The sequence below is a fragment of the Vitis riparia genome, chromosome 1 (assembly GCF_004353265.1).
Source record: "Vitis riparia cultivar Riparia Gloire de Montpellier isolate 1030 chromosome 1, EGFV_Vit.rip_1.0, whole genome shotgun sequence".
In the NCBI taxonomy this organism is placed as follows: Eukaryota; Viridiplantae; Streptophyta; class Magnoliopsida; order Vitales; family Vitaceae; genus Vitis; species Vitis riparia.
In genome coordinates, this window is record NC_048431.1 from 20,321,525 (window position 1) to 20,339,604 (window position 18,080).

An 18,080-nucleotide genomic window follows, 5' to 3' on the forward strand; every position below is an offset into this window, starting at 1 on the left:
TTCAATGCTGCCTTCCTCCATTTTAGACAATTCATCTTCAGAGACACGGTCCTCAGAAACACCACCTTCAAGGAAAACTATCATTGAGTTGAAAGAATGCCTCCAACCATTTAGTGGCTCAAAGCACTTTGCCAGTCTTTCTACACGATGATCCAAATATATCTCTTTCATCTCTGAACCAACTGCAGTGGAGTCATAGTCACCAAAGAAGAGAAGATCTCCCAAGGAACAAATCGAAGCATCCTTCTGAGGGTCCGTTTCGAATGACTCTTTCAAATGCTTCATAACCCGAGATGCCACCTCCTTAACTGCAACAGCAGTTGGAGCACAAGTAAGAGTCCTTATGTTTGTTCCCAAGAGAGCACATAGCAATGCACTAATAGTTCTAGTCTTCCCTGTTCCTGGTGGGCCACAGATAAGTTCCACAGATGACTTGTGGTTGCAGTCAATTTTACGAAGTGAAGCCAAAACCGCAGCCATTTGAGACTTATTCAGCTTAGACGATAGGATTGTGCCAAAATTTTCAGTGCATACTCCACTGCTGCTCTCTGGACAGAGTTCACAACTTTCTTTAACCTGTAATTTACAATCCAAATTTGAGATGCCATACAAAAGCAAACAAGTAAGAAATTTCTAAAGCATGCTCACAGTGTAATGCTTACCGTTGAATCAGTGAACAACACTTGTTTGATAATATTCAGATTCCCAGACATGTGTAGTGCATTCCAAATTCTTTCACCAGTTGTTATATTAATTAGGAAATACATGAAGGTCCATTTGTTCTTCCCATCTCCTTCTGTTCTCTCTTTGATACTCGGACTTTAAAACAACCAGTGGTACCATCATCCTCAATCTCATTCTCTCTGACTTCAGTGACCAATGCAAAAGCCCATGTCTTCCTCCCAAGCATTGTACATCAGAAAAAGTTTCAAGTTTAGCATCTGCAAAAATAACAATATCTCCAGGCACTGTTCTATAAGGGTCCAGACAACGGCCAGCGGACCTGTTTCTCCAGTAATCAACCCTGACATTGTATAGTAATTCTTCATCTGTTTCAACCTTGTCAATACAGATAACTTCAGCAAAAGGTGCCCTGGAAATCAGCTCCAAACCTAAAGAGAGTTGAGCCCTTGTTTCTTCCAGTAAAGGGTATACAAATGATGCAAAATAATGCTCTGCTGATTGAAATGTACCAGGAATCTTTCCCACCTGAAAATGCAATGGAATTCAATTTTAAAAACTAAAATTTCTTGTAGTAATAGAAATTTAAGCACACCATCTGTTCAATCAAAGATTTATAATTCATAAAACCGCAATAGAAGGAAAAGCATAAGCAAGTATCAGATTGAAGCATTAGTGTTAAACTAAGAGTCAACTCCAAAGCTTGAGGTTTTAGGTAATGGGTCACCAGTTAAAAGAATAGAAAACAGAACAAAGAGGACATTGGAGATTGAGACAGGAGGTTAAGGAAACTATAAAAACTCCAAGTGAGGAATGATATTTATCTGACTTACAGTCTACAGATTCTCGTCGAAAGATAAGTCACTTTTCTTTACCAATTTTCTCCTCTTTTCCGAGAAAATTGTAAACAAAAAGAAAAGGTTTAAAACGTGGGTTAATGGTGGTACACGTTGAGGGAGATGAGACTGATTCCACCTGCCAGAGGAATCCATTGGGATCTTCAAAAGTTTGAGGGGAGTAACATGGGAAAGCAAATACTAAAGTAAAAAAATAAGATTTATAAAAAGAAGAAAATAAAAGAAAAATTAATAAAATTTATTAATATTTCATATTTATTTTATTTTTGTTGTGAGTTAGATAAAAACAATTGTCACTTTGTACACTTATTTTCTCCTTTTTATACATATGTGATACAATAAAACATATTTGACCATTTCCCAATTAATTTATGCTTACAAAATTATTTTTTAATAGGATGTTTTTAAGAAAAAAGATTTACATATATAAAAAAAAGATTTTCTTGTTAATTCTTTATAAAGACATCGTGTACCATGGATAAAAATATTAGAAATTTTTTTATATTATCTGTGTTTTTCAAAAATATGTTTTTTTAATTATTTTTTCTAATTCATCTTTTATTTTAAATTTATATTTCCATTTCATTTTATATTATCTTTTTATTTTCAATTATTTTTTATATTTATCTCATTAATTCTATTTTAAAAAATTACTATCATTTTACTTTTAAATTTTTTTTATATTTATCCTTTTAATTTTATTTAATTTTAAATTTTTTATTTTAAAACATTAAAAATATAAATTTATTCAATAATTTCTATAAAAAAATTAATGAAATTATAATATTTTATAAATTAAAATTTATTTGATAAGATAAATTATTAACAGAATTTTTAATAAATTTAATTATTTAAATAAGTTAATAGTAATAGCCAACAGTTATCACCACAAATTTGTAATAAAATTTTATAAATTAAAAGGAAAAAAATGTGTTTCTATGCACTTTTATAAAAATAATCATAAAAGAAGAACCCAAAATAATTCATCAGGTAATACTTATAATAATCAAAGGTAAAACTTATATAATTAAAATGTAGTACATGAATAGTCAAATGTAGTACTTTTGATCAAAAAGTATATGAAATACTAATTATTTTTAAATGACGGTTTGAAATTTGTATTTTATAAACTTGACTTCCTATTTTGTGATTTTTTTTTTTTTTTTGTTTTTCATATGGGTGTATGGAAACATACATTTCTCAAAATTAAATATCAAATAAAATATTTTATATAAATCTATTTAATTTTTTATTTAAAATGTAATAAAAGTAGTTTTTAATTTAAGATATTTTTTTCTAAATTTTTTTAATAAATACTATGGTTGATCATAACTATAACAATTATACTTATAAAATAACTTTACAACGATGTATTCTTACTTATTTTATTTTTATTTTTAAGATTTCCAAGATTATCATGACTTTTGCACAATTTTCACCCACTAATATTTTTGTCAAAATATTACCGCTATTTTCTATATATCTGAAAATACAAATAGCGATATATTCATGTTTATCGATATTTTCATCATGTGTACCATTTTTTCATATTTTTATTTTTATTTTTTTATAATATTGTGAAAGAAAATGAAAATAGTTTAATTTTATTCTTAAAAATGGGCCACTTTTTAGAATATTTTTTAAAAAAAAAAAGAAAAACTTATTTTCTAGTCCAAAATTTACTATTAATATTTTAAAATTACAAAATTATTTTATTATGGAGTACTTTGGAAAGAGTTAAAATAGTCCTCAAATAAGGAGCAACAACAAAAGGGAGAATAATAATTTTAAGTAAAAAAAAAAACTTAGGTTATGCTTGATTACCGAAAATACATACTTGATTTAAAAAATAATATATAATTAAAAATTATTTATTTAACCTTTATATTTAAAGGGGAAAAAAATAAACCTAATTATTCTATTTTGATAATCAAACAAATATAAATAAATAAAATGGATTTGGTCCTTTAAACAAATAAATAATGAGAAACACTTCCTAAACAAAATTAAAATTGGAGCCACTGCATGTCAATATTACATTTTAAATTTTAAATTATTAAAAGCTAGAATTCCTGAAGAAAAAAAAAAACAAAAAAAAAACAGTGTTTATATGAAGAAAGATAATACAAATATTTATTCATTTTATAAGAAAATAAAAAATAAGAAATAAAAATTCTAAAAAAAAAGTGAAAAAAAAAATAAAAAAGGGAAAAAAGTATGAATATATGATTATAAACTCGTCCTTCTAAAGTATTGTCAAAATCTTTGGTAACTGTTTTTTAAAACAATTTTAAAAAATAGTTTTTTAGAACAATTTTTTAAAACTGTTCTATGATGTTTTGTAAAACAAAAATTTATTTGACAACCTAAAATATTTTTAACCTATTTTTAAATATATTTTAAAAATAATTTTAATTTCTAAAGTTTTATTTTTAATCATCATACATGTTTGTATAATTATTTTTTAAAACAGTTTTAAAAAAAATTAAAAGAAGTTTTCTAAAAATAAATTGTTTTCAAACAAAAAATAAAAAACAATTTTTAATTCTTGAACATGTTTTCAATTTTTTGTTATGAAAAATAAAAAACTATTCTAAAAAATACTTCCCAAAAAGGCCTGAGAATCTCAGCCTCTCAATCTCTTTCAAGGGTCTATCTCTCCTAAAAGATGAACCATTTTCAACAAGTAAAGCTAAACGGAGATGACTAAACCATGCATACACTAAGAAAGCCTCGACCGAGGAAGCAAGTGAATTGGCTTGGCCCTGTATATGAAAGACCCAAGCTCAGGCAAAGTGGGGCTATAGCCTATAGCTAGCTTAAGAATCATAATCCAGCAAAGCACCAACTCCATATATAACCCACGATATTACTATTCAAAAAGCTGAAGCATTCCATAATATTATAAAACAAAAAGAGGATGATAAAGAATAGAAGAACCTGGGTCTTGTAAAGATCTTCGTTCTGAATGTCTTCAAGGGACCAAGAAAACAGCCGCTGGGTCAACCCAGAGACTTTGGGAATTGCTCTCGTCTCCCTCTCCATCTTTCTCTAGTTTTGAACCAAGTCTAGCAAGTCAACTAAGTCCTTAAGCCCTTCAACCCATCAAACAAAGCTACATATAGAGAGAGAAATGACGAAACTTAGCTAGAAAGGAAGCAAAAGTGAGGGAAATCTAGGAATCTGCAGTAAAAGCAGTGGGTTCTCATGTCAGCAGCATTCCTCCATTCATAGCTTTTACACAAAGAGAGTCATTCCATCATGCAAACCTTAAAAAAAGGAAGCCAAAGTAATATAAAAGGAAAAAGTTTGCAGTAAAGGAATAACAGTCTAAAAGTTGGCTGGTATTTTTCAATCAACTCCACAGTCCCACTCCAATACAAAATAAATAAATAAATTCTCTCCCTCTTAATATTTCCTTAATTTTTTTTTTAACTTTTTTATACATGGTTTCTGCTTCTGCCTACATATTTCTTAAAATCATTTTTAAAGTTTTAAAAAGTTGAAAAAACAAGACTACAACCAAATATATTCTATTTCGAAAAAATTCATACAAAAGCGAAAAAATGTTAGCATCCGTCTAGTAATTGTTTTCAAAAACATTTTTGAAAATAGTTTTTCAACATTGTTCTATATGTTTTGTAAAATAAAACTCTATTTGAAAACATAAAATGTTTTTAACCTATTTTTAATATTTTTAAAAATAATTTTTAATATAATGTTTTATTTTTAATCATTTTATATTTTTGTATAATTATTTTTTAAAAAAAATCTTTATAAAATAAGTCAAAACAACTAAAAAAATACTATTTGAAAACATCATTTTTTTTTTAGAACAAAAAACAAAAAATAATTTTTAGTTGTGAAACGTGTTTTTCTGATTTTTTTTTTTTATTTTGAATTACAGAAAATTATCTCGAAAACATGTCTTTACATTTTAATAGTTTTATAATTTTTAAAACTTATATACAAAGTTTTTCCATTTAATAAATTTTATAATATTAATATTATCATTTAAAATTATTATTTTATAACATATTTTAATCGTTTTCATTTATATTCTCGAGATTATTTTGAAAATAACTATATAAATAATTAAAAATAATTATAACAAAAAATATTTTAAAATTTAAATCTTGCTTTAAAAGTGGTCATGGAATTTACAAAAGGAAGAATGAGGTTCCCTTTTACACTTATTCTACTTTTATTCCATTAGCACCATATTTTTTTCTATGGAACCCTTTCTTTATTCCTCTGCATACGTCAGTTTAATAGAAAAAACAATGCTGCCCCTTTCCTTTTTTTCTCCTTTTTGTCTTTCAATTTTATGCTTGATGAAATTTAACTCTAACTTTGGAATGGGAAAAGGCATTGAAGAGTCATAAGCTATTTCTTCAACACTAAATAGAAAATGCAGATTGAAGAAGACAGAAAATTTTCGACTACATTTTTCCCAGATTTTTTTTCACTTCTCTTGTTGGGCCATTATTCATAGCTGTGATTTCTTCAGCATAGCATCATCCGTTTTTATCTTCAGTAGTCCTGGACCAAGCAGCTGCAGCATTCTTCAAGCATATCTGTCTCATGAAAGGCTCTACCCTCGCCTTTCCTGACTGCAACTGCTTCAAAAGTAGTTGAATATTTGACATGTTTTTCTCAAGATTCTCCCCACTGAAAACAAGAAAGCAAATAACTGGCTAAAATTTTGTTTCACCAACAAAAATATAGTTCTGCTACAACAAATAAAAGATGGGTTCCGCAGACTCAATCCAAAAATGGTGGCCCTACTGAGCAAAATTTGAGACTGGCATAAAATTAGAGCCTCCGACAATGATATATATTCGAGCTATACCTGAAAACTGGACTCCAATTCAGAACATAAGAAAGCTGCTTAAAGCCATCAACCATTCTGTTTGCATGCCAAAGAAGATTCCCATCTTCGCAGTGGACCCTGTTTGGTTCCCCAGCCATGTTTTCATCTTCACTGTCACAAGGGATCATGTGAAAGTATTGGGTCATGACAGCAACTATGAGGTTGATACTTTTCTCCACCAAGACCTGAAAATATCAAGAAGATAGAACATGTGAAAGATTCTCATTAATCTGGTTGCAAGCTTTCAGGATACTAAAAGAGGCCATTTGGTATTTCACCTGCACCCTTGGGTTATTTAAATTGCATTTTTCCATGCCCGCATCCTTTGCATTCTCTAATGGCTTCAGAGCATTAAATATTTCACAGAAGCGTTCATAATTCTCTTGCAGATCCTTTCCTTCAGCTTCATTCCTCGCCTTCATGTTCTGGTCTGCAGTGGATGAGTTTGAAGAATCAGGCTCAGACGCTTTCCCACAATCACTATAGACAAATGATTGCTGTCCACGGCTTGAAACATTTTTCGGAAACAATACACGCAGTATGCCCTCTTTGTTTTGGTTAACCACATCATCCAAAAGAATTGCATCAGGAGAGAAGTGAAAATGATTATTTCCCCAACTCACTATCACAAGCACACTCTCGATCTGCTTTAGAGCTTCTGCAAGTACTTCAACAAAACTGCGTTTCTGTCTACCAAGAAAGGCATCATAGAACTGCTTTGGTAGATGTGAAATAATGCAGTTCCTACCGAGCAAATCAAACAGTAAATCAAAATGCTTTCCCGAGTTCACACAAATTAAACACATTATCACAACTAGTCTTAACACCAGCACTGGATAGTCCTTCAAATCTGTATTAGATTTTTCAAGCCATTCCACTGTTCCCTCCTCATCACAAAGTAGCTCATGAACGATGGAGACCATGAAACTGTAAGTGTCCCCCAATATCTCAGTCTTCTCAGATGCACACACATCCGTCAGTGAACTGGCACTCGGAGTGGTGTTCCACTGCTGGAAAATAAGCCATTCAACCACCAAAGCTTTAGTTGTGAAGACGTATCCCTGGCAATATGACACTAAAAACAATAGGTGTTCCACAAGATACAAGAAACAAACTGGTGACACAAAATCAATTTCTTTTCGCCAGTTGGCATTGTAAGTGTCTTCCAGTGCTTCACGGAGCTTCAAAATCAATGAAAGTTCTTCCTGAGCAGCAGCAGAACTCTTTGAAGACAATTCTGATCTCTTAGTAACACAAAGTCTCTTAATAAAGTCTTTCCATGGTGAATCCTTATTAAAGCTTTCCGCAAATTTGTCAGTTAGCTTACATGACCCAAGCATAATCATCACTGCCCTCCCAATTCGACCATATGTGAGGTTTCCCTTCAAGCTGATGTTTTTAAGAATAACTTCTCTAAGTAAATTCCCAGCAAGCTTATTTTCTCTGAGAGACACCATATCCTCAGTAGATGATTTTCGCCAGTCAAGGGGATATATGTAGCCAAAGAAGCGCTCACTTGATTTTTTGAGAAACATTTGGAGTGTCTTGGCATGAGGATGCCAGCAGTGCAGTGACCCTGTCTTCATAAGAAACTTAGTCGCATCAAATATATAAATAAGAGGAATGCTTTGGCAAAACACAGGAAAGGAATTCCTGGTACAGAACTGATACAAGTTTTCAAGATTTTCCAAAATCTTTATGCCTACAGAAAGTAATTCTGCACACCAATAACTCCTGGCAGCAGAGACAAACTGACTAGCATCAATGAAGACCAATTTTCCATTTCTATGCAAAAATCTGTCATTGGTTTTTCTTACCCAATCTGCCTCAGGGTAGAGCACAAGGTAAAGAGGAGTTCGCTTATTGGGCTGCTTCAGCACACCCAAGTAATTCAAACAGAACTCTTTATAATCCACATATTTCTTAATAGCTCCACCGAGATATTCTAATATATTCACAATCTCATCCTTCCAGAAGTTCCAAAACTTCCAAAAGTGAACCAAAGTTTCAATGGAGAACTGGTTACTGGATATTCTTTCTTCTGAATGTGTTGTCAGATAGGTATATAAATCAGATTTCCCCCTATCCTCCAAGATACTTATTAAATGAAGGTGAGCATCAATGATTTTTCGAGCAGATAAGATTTCACCTCTAACACTTCCATTATTCTGGGAAGATCTAAAATACTGATTCAGCTCAAACAAGGTACTCTGTTCATGTGATAAGATGTCAACCTCTGTACAGATAAATCCATAAAATTGCTTTGAAACCCTCTCAGCATTTACTTTGGCTTTGTTTACAAGCTCCTTCTTTCGTATAAAATGCTTCAAAGGCCATCCTTCGCTTCCAGGTTGCCACAGAGAATTGATAACACATACTGAGAATAGCCTTTGACGAATCTTCCAACATCCAGCCTCCACCAGCATTTCAACCTCTAATGATACATCTCCAATGCACTTTGCAATATTGCAGCCTCAACAAAGTTTTCCCTTTTCTTTTTCAATCAAAGAAGCTCATCGAGACAACATAAGTCCCTCAAGAAAGTGCGAATCGACTCAAAGGAATGGAAAGCTCTAACATACTTCATCATGCCTGTGAGATCTTTAAGGTCATGACAGTGACGGGCACATCCTTCTAACAAATTCTGTTCAATTCTGTGTATTTCACCACTTTCTTTAATAGCACCCTTACTGTTTTGTTTCCACTGCTGGATGACCTGCAAACCATGTAGAAGAGTCTTCCTTTAATGCATACAGCCAAACACTCTGAGAAATAGTTTCCTTTAGCATAGGCCTCAGCTGCACTCTTGTAGCATCTTGCCAGAGAAAAACATTCCCCGGCTTTATCCAGCATAGGTTCCCCACATTTTTCCATATAAATTCTCCCTGCTCAAAAATTATGTTACAATATAGAATGTCAATTCCTCCCCCCCAAAAAAAGGGATAAGAACTAAAAATTCAATTAAATTTGAATTCTGGATGGTATTACAATTGAGCAATAATCCAAGATGATCACTAGCATGGCCGGTGGAAAATCATGCAAGCAGAAACCAGAGCAGTATAGTAAATACAACTTCAAATTCAAAGTTTTTTATGATCATAAACTGGACTATTACTTTAAGATAACCTTGAAGTAAGTTCACAACAAGGAGGTTATGAAAAAAGAAAAAAGAACGCATTTTCTCAGGACACAGGGCGCCAGGTAAAATCACCATTAACTCCATCTGTGCAATGCTAACGTACTAAAACATTAACTTATGAGACAACAAATCAGGCATGTGTCTTTTTATTACCAACAATAGGAAACATTCTGTTCTTCAGAGTTGCAAAGCTGCATGCCCTTGATAAGATCGATTGTCTACTGTTGTCTATCTTTAGGACTAGAACTTAGCAGTCTTCCCCACCAACCACATGGCTTGATCTATAGATTTTGGGATATTGCTAACTTTCGTAGACTGAAGGTGATGGAACAGATCAAACGGGAGACACCTTCAAGGCAATGGAATTGAGAAATATGGTAGGTGGGGAAGTAAAATTAATCCTTGTTCATACATGGGCTTCTCTGGTACCAAATGAGCCACTTCAAATAGGTTCATATTCAACATTCAGACTAGTAAAAAGCTGTGAACTGACCATTAATTTCAAAGTAAACTAAATAATTTATAGTTACAACTTAATGCTGCAGGATATGCCTGAATTTTCAGTAATAGTTCCTGATATAAAAAATATGTAGTCAATCTGATATAACCTTGTTAAAAAAGAAAAAAAAAAAAAAAAAAAACAAATACCTGCTCTTTCGTAACTCCTCATTTCAAAAAAACACTTGGCAGCATATTCAGCCTTGCCAATGCCTTCAAACATATCAGCAGCCTCACTAAGGTAATTTTTGGCCATTTGAGGACTTGAACTGGATATACTATTAGCCAATGCTTGAAGACTAGCAGCCCTAGCAAACTTTTCATTGTACATGTCCCCTGCTTTTTCAAAGCAGAGTCTTGCCATTTCATAGTTATGTTCATAGAAGAGCTGCAAGGTGGTAAAGAACAGTAATTAGTCAGGATAAGATACTCCTCAAGGAATGCTTGAAGATCAACACAAATTCAACAACAGCAGCAGCAGAACTTGAAATAGCAGTATCAATAACAGCAAGGATATGACAAATGGAAACTGGTTTTAGTTTTGCAGTAAATTCTTTTAGATTTCTCAGTTTACTAGCTTCAGGTCGTGCTCAAGAAAAAGAGGCACAAATAATGTTGGCAATAACAATAAGAACAAAAATATTAAAAATCAAACCTTGAAACCCTGTGACCTCCACTCATCTCGTCTGCTTGCAACTTGCATTCCCTGAGCAAGTAAATCATGCAGACATCTGACCTGAATGAGGGACAACTTTTCCCAGTATTCCAACATTGGTTTGGAAACTTCATCTATAATATCACAGATCCATAACCTTTGCCGTGTACGAGTTATAGGCACATATAGTTGCTTCAGCTCAGAGCACAAGACATTGTGTTTTGCCTCATCAAAACTTGGAAAAGATATAAGGGATTTAGAATCAACCAAATTAATCTTATTCATAAACTGATATAAGACTCTCCAATGGTGTTTGAAAGGGCATGACCCAAAGAAGTTACACAACAAGACATCCTACAAAATGAAAACAATAAGAAGTCAAAGAACTAGTCATAGGAGTAAAAATATAAAGTATATTAACATGTCATTCGAATGAATGCGAGGATGCCAGTTACTTCATGAAAGGTATGCTTCATGCAAAACAAACGCATATCCTTTAATTGTTGGAAAACATTATACGAAAAGCACAGTATGAAGTGTTACAATATAGTAGGGTCATGCAGGATTTAGAACAGCAACGGGAAATCATAGAAAAGCCTAAGCTGATGAAAGGATAGAAGTTGTTGGTATCATTGATCCCTCAAAAACAATCTCAACCCTTTTTTCTCAAAGAAATCATAAAATACATAAACAAAAAATTTATGGATTATAAATAAAATATCATTTACCCGAAACTCTAGGCCTTGCACTCCAATATTGTCAGAACAAGAGCTTTCTTTCCAACATATTTAGAAATTTCCTCCTTAGCAGAATCATTCCGCACTAATATAACCTGCTCCGCTCCAAAACCAGCATTCCCTTTGGCATTTTCGCTATCTCCAAAAATAGTTGACAATGCATCTTTGAAATTCCCACATTCAATCAAAACTGGAGCTTCCCCATTTATAAGGCTTGTCTCAGGGTGCAATACATCAATAGTTAAAGGGAAGAAATGGTAAAGAAGGTCAATTATACTTTGTGCTAAGTTAAGCACACCAGCATGTGTGCGAAAGTTCTGGCTCAAATGAAAAATTTTCGATAATTTTCCTTTCTCTTTCTTTTCATCAGTTGCATCGGTTCTAGAGCCCAATACAAATTCCTTGAAGAACAAATGGCGTATATCTTGGAACCTAAAATGAACCCCCTTAGCAATAGTTTGTGCTGTATCACCCGAGAAAACAAATCCCTCATCAATATTTTTACTGACATACTTGAAAAGAGCAATTTGTCTCATCGTCAGGTCCTGCACCTCGTCAATGTACACAAAATCAATGTGATCACCTTCATATCTTTCATTTCTAAGTCGAAAATGAAGATCCATTACTAAGTCAGACAAATCATATTCACCCTTCTTGAACTTTTTCTTTTCATATTCTAGAAAAATATCGTAAACTCTGTCTCTTTGCTCCATGGTAAGAGTAGACACCCGAGCCTCAGATAGTAAAAGATAGTCCTCACGAGAGAGTCTACCATCATGGACCTTTCCTGCTTCTAACCCACCTTTTATATGAGAAATTATCTCAGTAAAAACTGCAGAAGAGTCAAGATATTTTATTAGATGGGATTTGAAATAGGGCCAGTAAGATGATATGAATCTCTCATAATTAACCTCTCTTGATCTGATAAAGGTTTTAAGGGTAACGGTTCTTGAAGGTTTATGTGCATCAGGAAATCTTGAGAAGTACGAATTACCCACTGTTCCATCAAGCATCATCAAAAACTTATGAAAAGTGATAACAAGGGGGTATGACTTCGATGGGATATTAACAAAAGAATCTGGAATATCCTTGAATTGCACCGTGTCATCGATATAATCCAAATCTAGTGAACTGCTTTCTACCAAAAATTCCCCACCAGAAGCAAAGCTACAAGTCCAAGGAAATACAGTTAGAAAAAGAACAACCTTTTTGTACCTAGAATACTGATTTATTTTCAGATAAAAGATAACCGATTACATGTTAAAGCTACCAAACAAAAAATATAGAGATTACGGAAGATTTATTAGAGCAATCATGTAAATAAGGACTTCTAAACGACAACCAAGACTAGGTGCTTATATACAAATAACAAAGAGTAAAAAGGTTGATGTATTATAATTTTTCCCTCACCTTTGGAAGTGAGATAATTGTCGTCTAATGGCATTACACAGTCTCGGACTAACTGTAACAAAAAGTTGGTGCAAGCATGCTCCCTTTGCATCTCCAGTGCATTCACCAATTTCATTTCTCTGGCTAGCATGCGTAGACGAATGGCCCTCAACTTCATATAATCCCTCTGAAGCAATATGAAACAATTGCTCTTTCTGGAATAGCTTCATGCTCAAAACTGTAGTTTTCCCGGTGCCAGACCTTCCAAGTATAAAACTGCTTCTATTGAAGAAAATGGTCTCCCGCTCTTGGTCAGTTAATTCAAAGGGAAGATCCAGTTCTCTACCATCATGGCCAGAAATAAAGTGTCGCACCATATTAAATGTCACGGAGTAAAATTTCATAATTAAAAAGCTCTCACTCACAATTGAGTTCTCAAAACCGCCTCTTCTAGCCAGACCACTAACATTTGAAATTCTACCAGTTGCATTATTGCTAAGACTCTTGTATTGAAGAATATCATATGAAGTTGTCCAACTCATTGGAATTTCCAATTCCCTGTGCTTAAAAAACAAGGTTAAAATTCAATCAATTTTCAATTGGTGAAAAAAAAGTTTGTGTGTTCAATCTTTCTGAAGTTGGAAATTAATAGCAAACAAAAAAAAATAATCTTACCCCTCCCAAGATTTCTTCTTGCAACAACTGAGATAATCATCAGTGTACATTTCAAATAGGCTGTCAAGGTGTTTAACCAGCTTCGGAATATCCTCCAATGCTAATATATCCCAAACCTTAAGAACCTGGGTATAGTAGCCACATTCCTTCTCAAGATCATTTGAGCAAACAATGTACAGATATCCCACCTTGAATTTTTTCAAAATCATGGAAGAACTTTCACAAGGCAAATCTATATTCCTCCTTTTAGGTCGCCAGCCAGTTGACAGTTTTAGTAATAAGGCGATGACCATATTCTGAGTATGAGATGACTTCAAGTTATAGAACGCTTTTCTAAAATTTTCACTGAAAATAACCTAGGTATGGATGGAGATAAGAAAACAAAGGATAAGATCTTGTCAAAAGGAGTTAACTATACAAAACATAAAGAAATATTGTGCTAAAATGCAAGGTTAGGAAAGGTTTATCAATAAAAGAAAAAAATGTGTAGCTACCACATCCTACACACCTTCCATCTAGCACTGTTGAACAGTGAACTATCCCTATTAAGCAAATCATCCAGTTCATCAAGCTCCGCCTTGACCTTAAATATGGTATTGGCCAAATCAATATCTTCATCAACATTCAAAAGACAATGTCGATCCTTAGCACCATGGACAATATCTTTCCACACTGTTTCACTCATAACTAGGGTCCTTTCACTCCCCAAAATCCAAAGACAATGTCTGGAAAGGCAAAATGAAGTCATTTGCCTCATAATATTAGATGTAAAAAGATTGCAAAGGAATTCTTTAAAGAATACGTTTAAAGCCTTACCTAGCTCTTGTCAAAGCAACATTAGTTATTTTAACATCGGCCATCACCCCAACTGATCCAAAATTATTAGCTCGTACAGTTGATATCAGTATTATATCTTCTTCTCCACCCTGGAACCCATCAATTGTCTGTACCTTTACTGAAAACCTATCGTTGTTCTCATATTTCTGTTTGAGTCTTTCTTGAATTTCAAGTACTTGAGCAGTATATGGGGATAGTACACCAATTCTAAGCTCCTCCTTTATTCCACTCCTCCAAGCTAGATAGAGAAACAATTAAAAATATCAAAACAAAATCAATCTAACAGAACATGAGAGCAATGAAACATTCCTTCTGGGCATTGTTTAGAGAAAGTAGTGGCATAAACCAAAATATTGTATATAATGAACCCTTGATTTTTAAAGAAAGTGTATTAATATAGAGAGGAGTCTTCACTTTACTAAAGTTCTCTCACTTTGTATTTCAAGAGCCAGGAGTGGAATTGATACAAAAAGGAAGACACACAATTGCCTTTTAGAAGAAATTGGAAGAGACTCTGCTACTCTTGTATGTTTCAAGATACAGGATGGCCCATTATTTGATGTTGTAATTTGTAGAATAAAATTTCCCATGGAAAAAGGCATATGGAAATGGCTTGGTGTGGTGCTAGTATCAAACTCATGCAAATCAAGAAGTTTGAGCATGTAAATTGCTACATCATGAGAAGTATAGTTCAGTATGTAAATATCAGATATGGAGAAGCCAAGAAGGCAAAATGATATTAGCAATATATGAGAAAGAATCAGCTTTGTCTTCACCGACTTGGTGTATAGAAATGAGGATGGACAAAAAATGAAGTAGCAGATAATAAGGGTGACAAAGAAATCGATCTTCACCATTTTTTTTTCATGCCATATAATCCAGAAATGAACTTATGCACAAATTTTCCTCAACATTTTGAATATTCTGGTTTTGGGAAAACAGAAATCAGCATTTAAAGAAGAAATAGAAACACATCATAAAAATGCCATACCTTGGTATAGATTCTGTACTATCTTCATCAAAACAGCCACCTCAACCATATTTTTCACACTATGTCCAACCTCATCCACTTCCTCCCTCCCACAAGAAATATTTATGAATAAATATGGTCTAAAAACTGGGTCGGGAAGACATTTTTTTTCATAGGCTTTATGCTTAACATTTGGAGCATCCAATATTTGATTCGCATAAAAATTTGAGCATGGAAACAAACTGATTGATGGATGCATTCGGTACTGCAGATTGAGGAAGTGCTTTGCATGATCCAGTGAACTCAATCTTTCATATAAGCTTCTCCCGAAGCCAGCTTTATCACAAATCTTTTGAAAAGAGAAAAAAACACTGAAAACTTAGAAAACCATATGTTCAAAACAAACTTTGAGGGTAAAAGGGAAAAGGTATTGAGGAAGCTCTGTCAATAAATCCAACATTTCTACTTAAACGTGAATGCAATCAACATATTAGAATTGACTTACATTGCTTGTCACTCTTGAGGGTAATTGGAACTTATCCCCAATCAGAATAGCAAGCTTTATACCAGGAAGTTGGAGTGGAATGGTTGACTCACACTCTCTTAACTGTGCAGCTTCATCAATAACTAAAATGTTTAATGGCTTCATATCCACCAAATGTAGTTTATGCGAATCAGAAGCAGTGGAGAAAATAGAAGAAGCTGTTTGAAAACAGAAATCTATTAACAAATCTTTTCTGATATTCTTTGGAAATTGAAGCTCATCAAGCGAATTCCGAAGATTTTTTAGAATGTGAAGGCATTCGCTTCTGATGTACATCAAGGTTGATGAATCCACAACAGACTTAGAAGAATGCTTCACATTTTCTTTCCCTGCAAACAGGTTTTCTAGTTCTTCAGAAACCATATTGTCTTGATGCAACAAAGATTCAAAAGAACGGAGGAAGCCTAGAAGAGATAACATTGCTTGGAAGTTGTGTTCCATAATAAAGCTTTTGGGTATATGGGTAGAGAGAGTATTGACAACTTCCCTGAGATGCAAAGAAGTAGATTTGAACTGCTCTCTTGCCAACTGAAGATATGTTTTTCTCTTTCCCTTGCTACCTTCAATGCTGCCTTCCTCCATTTTAGACAATTCATCTTCAGAGACATGGTCCTCAGAAACACCACCTTCAAGGAAAACTATCATTGAGTTGAAAGAATGCCTCCAACCATTTAGTGGCTCAAAGCACTTTGCCAGTCTTTCTACACGATGATCCAAATATATCTCTTTCATCTCTGAACCAACTGCAGTGGAGTCATAGTCACCAAAGAAGAGAAGATCTCCCAAGGAACAAATCGAAGCATCCTTCTGAGGGTCCGTTTCGAATGACTCTTTCAAATGCTTCATAACCCGAGATGCCACCTCCTTAACTGCAACAGCAGTTGGAGCACAAGTAAGAGTCCTTATGTTTGTTCCCAAGAGAGCACATAGCAATGCACTAATAGTTCTAGTCTTCCCTGTTCCTGGTGGGCCACAGATAAGTTCCACAGATGACTTGTGGTTGCAGTCAATTTTACGAAGTGAAGCCAAAACCGCAGCCATTTGAGACTTATTCAGCTTAGACGATAGGATTGTGCCAAAATTTTCAGTGCATACTCCACTGCTGCTCTCTGGACAGAGTTCACAACTTTCTTTAACCTGTAATTTACAATCCAAATTTGAGATGCCATACAAAAGCAAACAAGTAAGAAATTTCTAAAGCATGCTCACAGTGTAATGCTTACCGTTGAATCAGTGAACAACACTTGTTTGATAATATTCAGATTCCCAGACATGTGTAGTGCATTCCAAATTCTTTCACCAGTTGTTATATTAATTAGGAAATACATGAAGGTCCATTTGTTCTTCCCATCTCCTTCTGTTCTCTCTTTAGATACTCGGACTTTAAAACAACCAGTGGTACCATCATCCTCAATCTCATTCTCTCTGACTTCAGTGACCAATGCAAAAGCCCATGTCTTCCTCCCCAAGCATTGTACATCAGAAAAAGTTTCAAGTTTAGAATCTGCAAAAATAACAAGATCTCCAGGCACTGTTCTATAAGGGTCCAGACAACGGCCAGCGGACCTGTTTCTCCAGTAATCAACCCTGACATTGTATAGTAATTCTTCATCTGTTTCAACCTTGTCAATACAGATAACTTCAGCAAAAGGTGCCCTGGAAATCAGCTCCAAACCTAAAGAGAGTTGAGCCCTTGTTTCTTCCAGTAAAGGGTATACAAATGATGCAAAATAATGCTCTGCTGATTGAAATGTACCAGGAATCTTTTCCACCTGAAAATGCAATGGAATTCAATTTTAAAAACTAAAATTTCTTGTAGCAATAGAAATTTAAGCACACCACCTGCTCAATCAAAGATTTATAATTCATAAAACCGCAATGGAAGGAAAAGCATAAGCATGAATCAGATTGAAGCATTAGTGTTAAACTAAGAGTCAACTCCAAAGCTTGAGGTTTTAGGCAATGGGCCACCAGTTAATAGAATAGAATAGATAACAGAACAAAGAGGACATAGGAGATTGAGACAGGAGATTAAGGAAACCACAAAAAATCCAGCTGAAGAATTATATTTACATGACTCACAGATTCTTGTTGAAAGATAAAGTCACCTTTCTTCACTCATTTTCTCGTCTTTTCCAAGAAAATTATGAACGAAGAGAGAAGATTTAAAACGTGGGTTAACGGTGGGATACATTGAGGGATTGAGACTTGGGAGTGATTTCCCC

General features: G+C 33.8%; 4 protein-coding genes across 4 annotated transcripts in view; all 4 read right to left on the bottom strand.

Annotated features, from left to right (window-relative positions):
- LOC117920912 overlaps window positions 1–4,710 on the bottom strand; it is a 17,381-nt gene extending 12,671 nt beyond the window's left edge. The window contains exons 1-4 of the mRNA XM_034838612.1: window positions 4,479–4,710; window positions 878–1,209; window positions 663–819; window positions 12–576 (exon numbers count right to left, since the gene is read on the bottom strand). Coding sequence (XP_034694503.1) covers window positions 12–576; window positions 663–819; window positions 878–1,209; window positions 4,479–4,583 — 1,159 coding nt within the window. The 5' untranslated portion in view covers window positions 4,584–4,710. The remainder of the gene's footprint in view (window positions 1–11; window positions 577–662; window positions 820–877; window positions 1,210–4,478) is intronic.
- A 1,180-nt stretch (window positions 4,711–5,890) lies between these two features.
- On the bottom strand, window positions 5,891–8,837 carry LOC117920922. The gene is made up of 3 exons (XM_034838624.1): window positions 6,690–8,837; window positions 6,391–6,596; window positions 5,891–6,209 (listed from the first exon to the last, which is right to left on the bottom strand). Exons 1-3 carry the CDS (start codon window positions 8,835–8,837, stop codon window positions 6,056–6,058), a joined length of 2,508 nt encoding a protein of 835 aa, XP_034694515.1. The 3' UTR covers window positions 5,891–6,055.
- Window positions 8,838–8,929: 92 nt separating this feature from the next.
- Window positions 8,930–11,120, bottom strand: LOC117923820 (TPR and ankyrin repeat-containing protein 1-like). Its single transcript, XM_034842292.1, has 3 exons — window positions 10,704–11,120; window positions 10,199–10,436; window positions 8,930–9,296 (listed from the first exon to the last, which is right to left on the bottom strand). Exons 1-3 carry the CDS (start codon window positions 10,986–10,988, stop codon window positions 9,046–9,048), a joined length of 774 nt encoding a protein of 257 aa, XP_034698183.1. The 5' UTR covers window positions 10,989–11,120; the 3' UTR covers window positions 8,930–9,045.
- Window positions 11,121–11,439: 319 nt separating this feature from the next.
- LOC117920930 lies at window positions 11,440–17,786 on the bottom strand. Its single transcript, XM_034838636.1, has 9 exons — window positions 17,698–17,786; window positions 17,079–17,627; window positions 15,817–16,992; window positions 15,333–15,660; window positions 14,321–14,579; window positions 14,013–14,229; window positions 13,505–13,860; window positions 12,851–13,387; window positions 11,440–12,607 (listed from the first exon to the last, which is right to left on the bottom strand). The coding sequence occupies exons 1-9, from the start codon at window positions 17,770–17,772 to the stop codon at window positions 11,440–11,442; spliced, it is 4,665 nt and encodes a 1,554-aa protein (XP_034694527.1). The 5' UTR covers window positions 17,773–17,786.
- Window positions 17,787–18,080: the final 294 nt, after the last annotated feature.

What these genes read in the sequence shown, in the direction of transcription:
- LOC117920922 (XM_034838624.1), bottom strand. Translation starts at nt 8,837, where the DNA reads ATGCTGGTGGAGGCTGGATGTTGGAAGATTCGTCAAAGGCTATTCTCA. An exon ending in TAAATAACCCAAGGGTGCAG is followed by an intron (nt 6,597 to 6,689) that starts GTGAAATACCAA and finishes TGATATTTTCAG; the next exon opens with GTCTTGGTGGAGAAAAGTAT. An exon ending in AATTGGAGTCCAGTTTTCAG is followed by an intron (nt 6,210 to 6,390) that starts GTATAGCTCGAA and finishes TCTTGTTTTCAG; the next exon opens with TGGGGAGAATCTTGAGAAAA.
- LOC117923820 (XM_034842292.1), bottom strand. Translation starts at nt 10,988, where the DNA reads ATGAATAAGATTAATTTGGTTGATTCTAAATCCCTTATATCTTTTCCA. An exon ending in GGAGGTCACAGGGTTTCAAG is followed by an intron (nt 10,437 to 10,703) that starts GTTTGATTTTTA and finishes ACCACCTTGCAG; the next exon opens with CTCTTCTATGAACATAACTA. An exon ending in GAGGAGTTACGAAAGAGCAG is followed by an intron (nt 9,297 to 10,198) that starts GTATTTGTTTTT and finishes ATTTTTGAGCAG; the next exon opens with GGAGAATTTATATGGAAAAA.
- LOC117920930 (XM_034838636.1), bottom strand. Translation starts at nt 17,772, where the DNA reads ATGCTTCAATCTGATTCATGCTTATGCTTTTCCTTCCATTGCGGTTTT. An exon ending in ATAAATCTTTGATTGAGCAG is followed by an intron (nt 17,628 to 17,697) that starts GTGGTGTGCTTA and finishes TTGCATTTTCAG; the next exon opens with GTGGAAAAGATTCCTGGTAC. An exon ending in AGTACAGAATCTATACCAAG is followed by an intron (nt 14,580 to 15,332) that starts GTATGGCATTTT and finishes TTCTCTATCTAG; the next exon opens with CTTGGAGGAGTGGAATAAAG.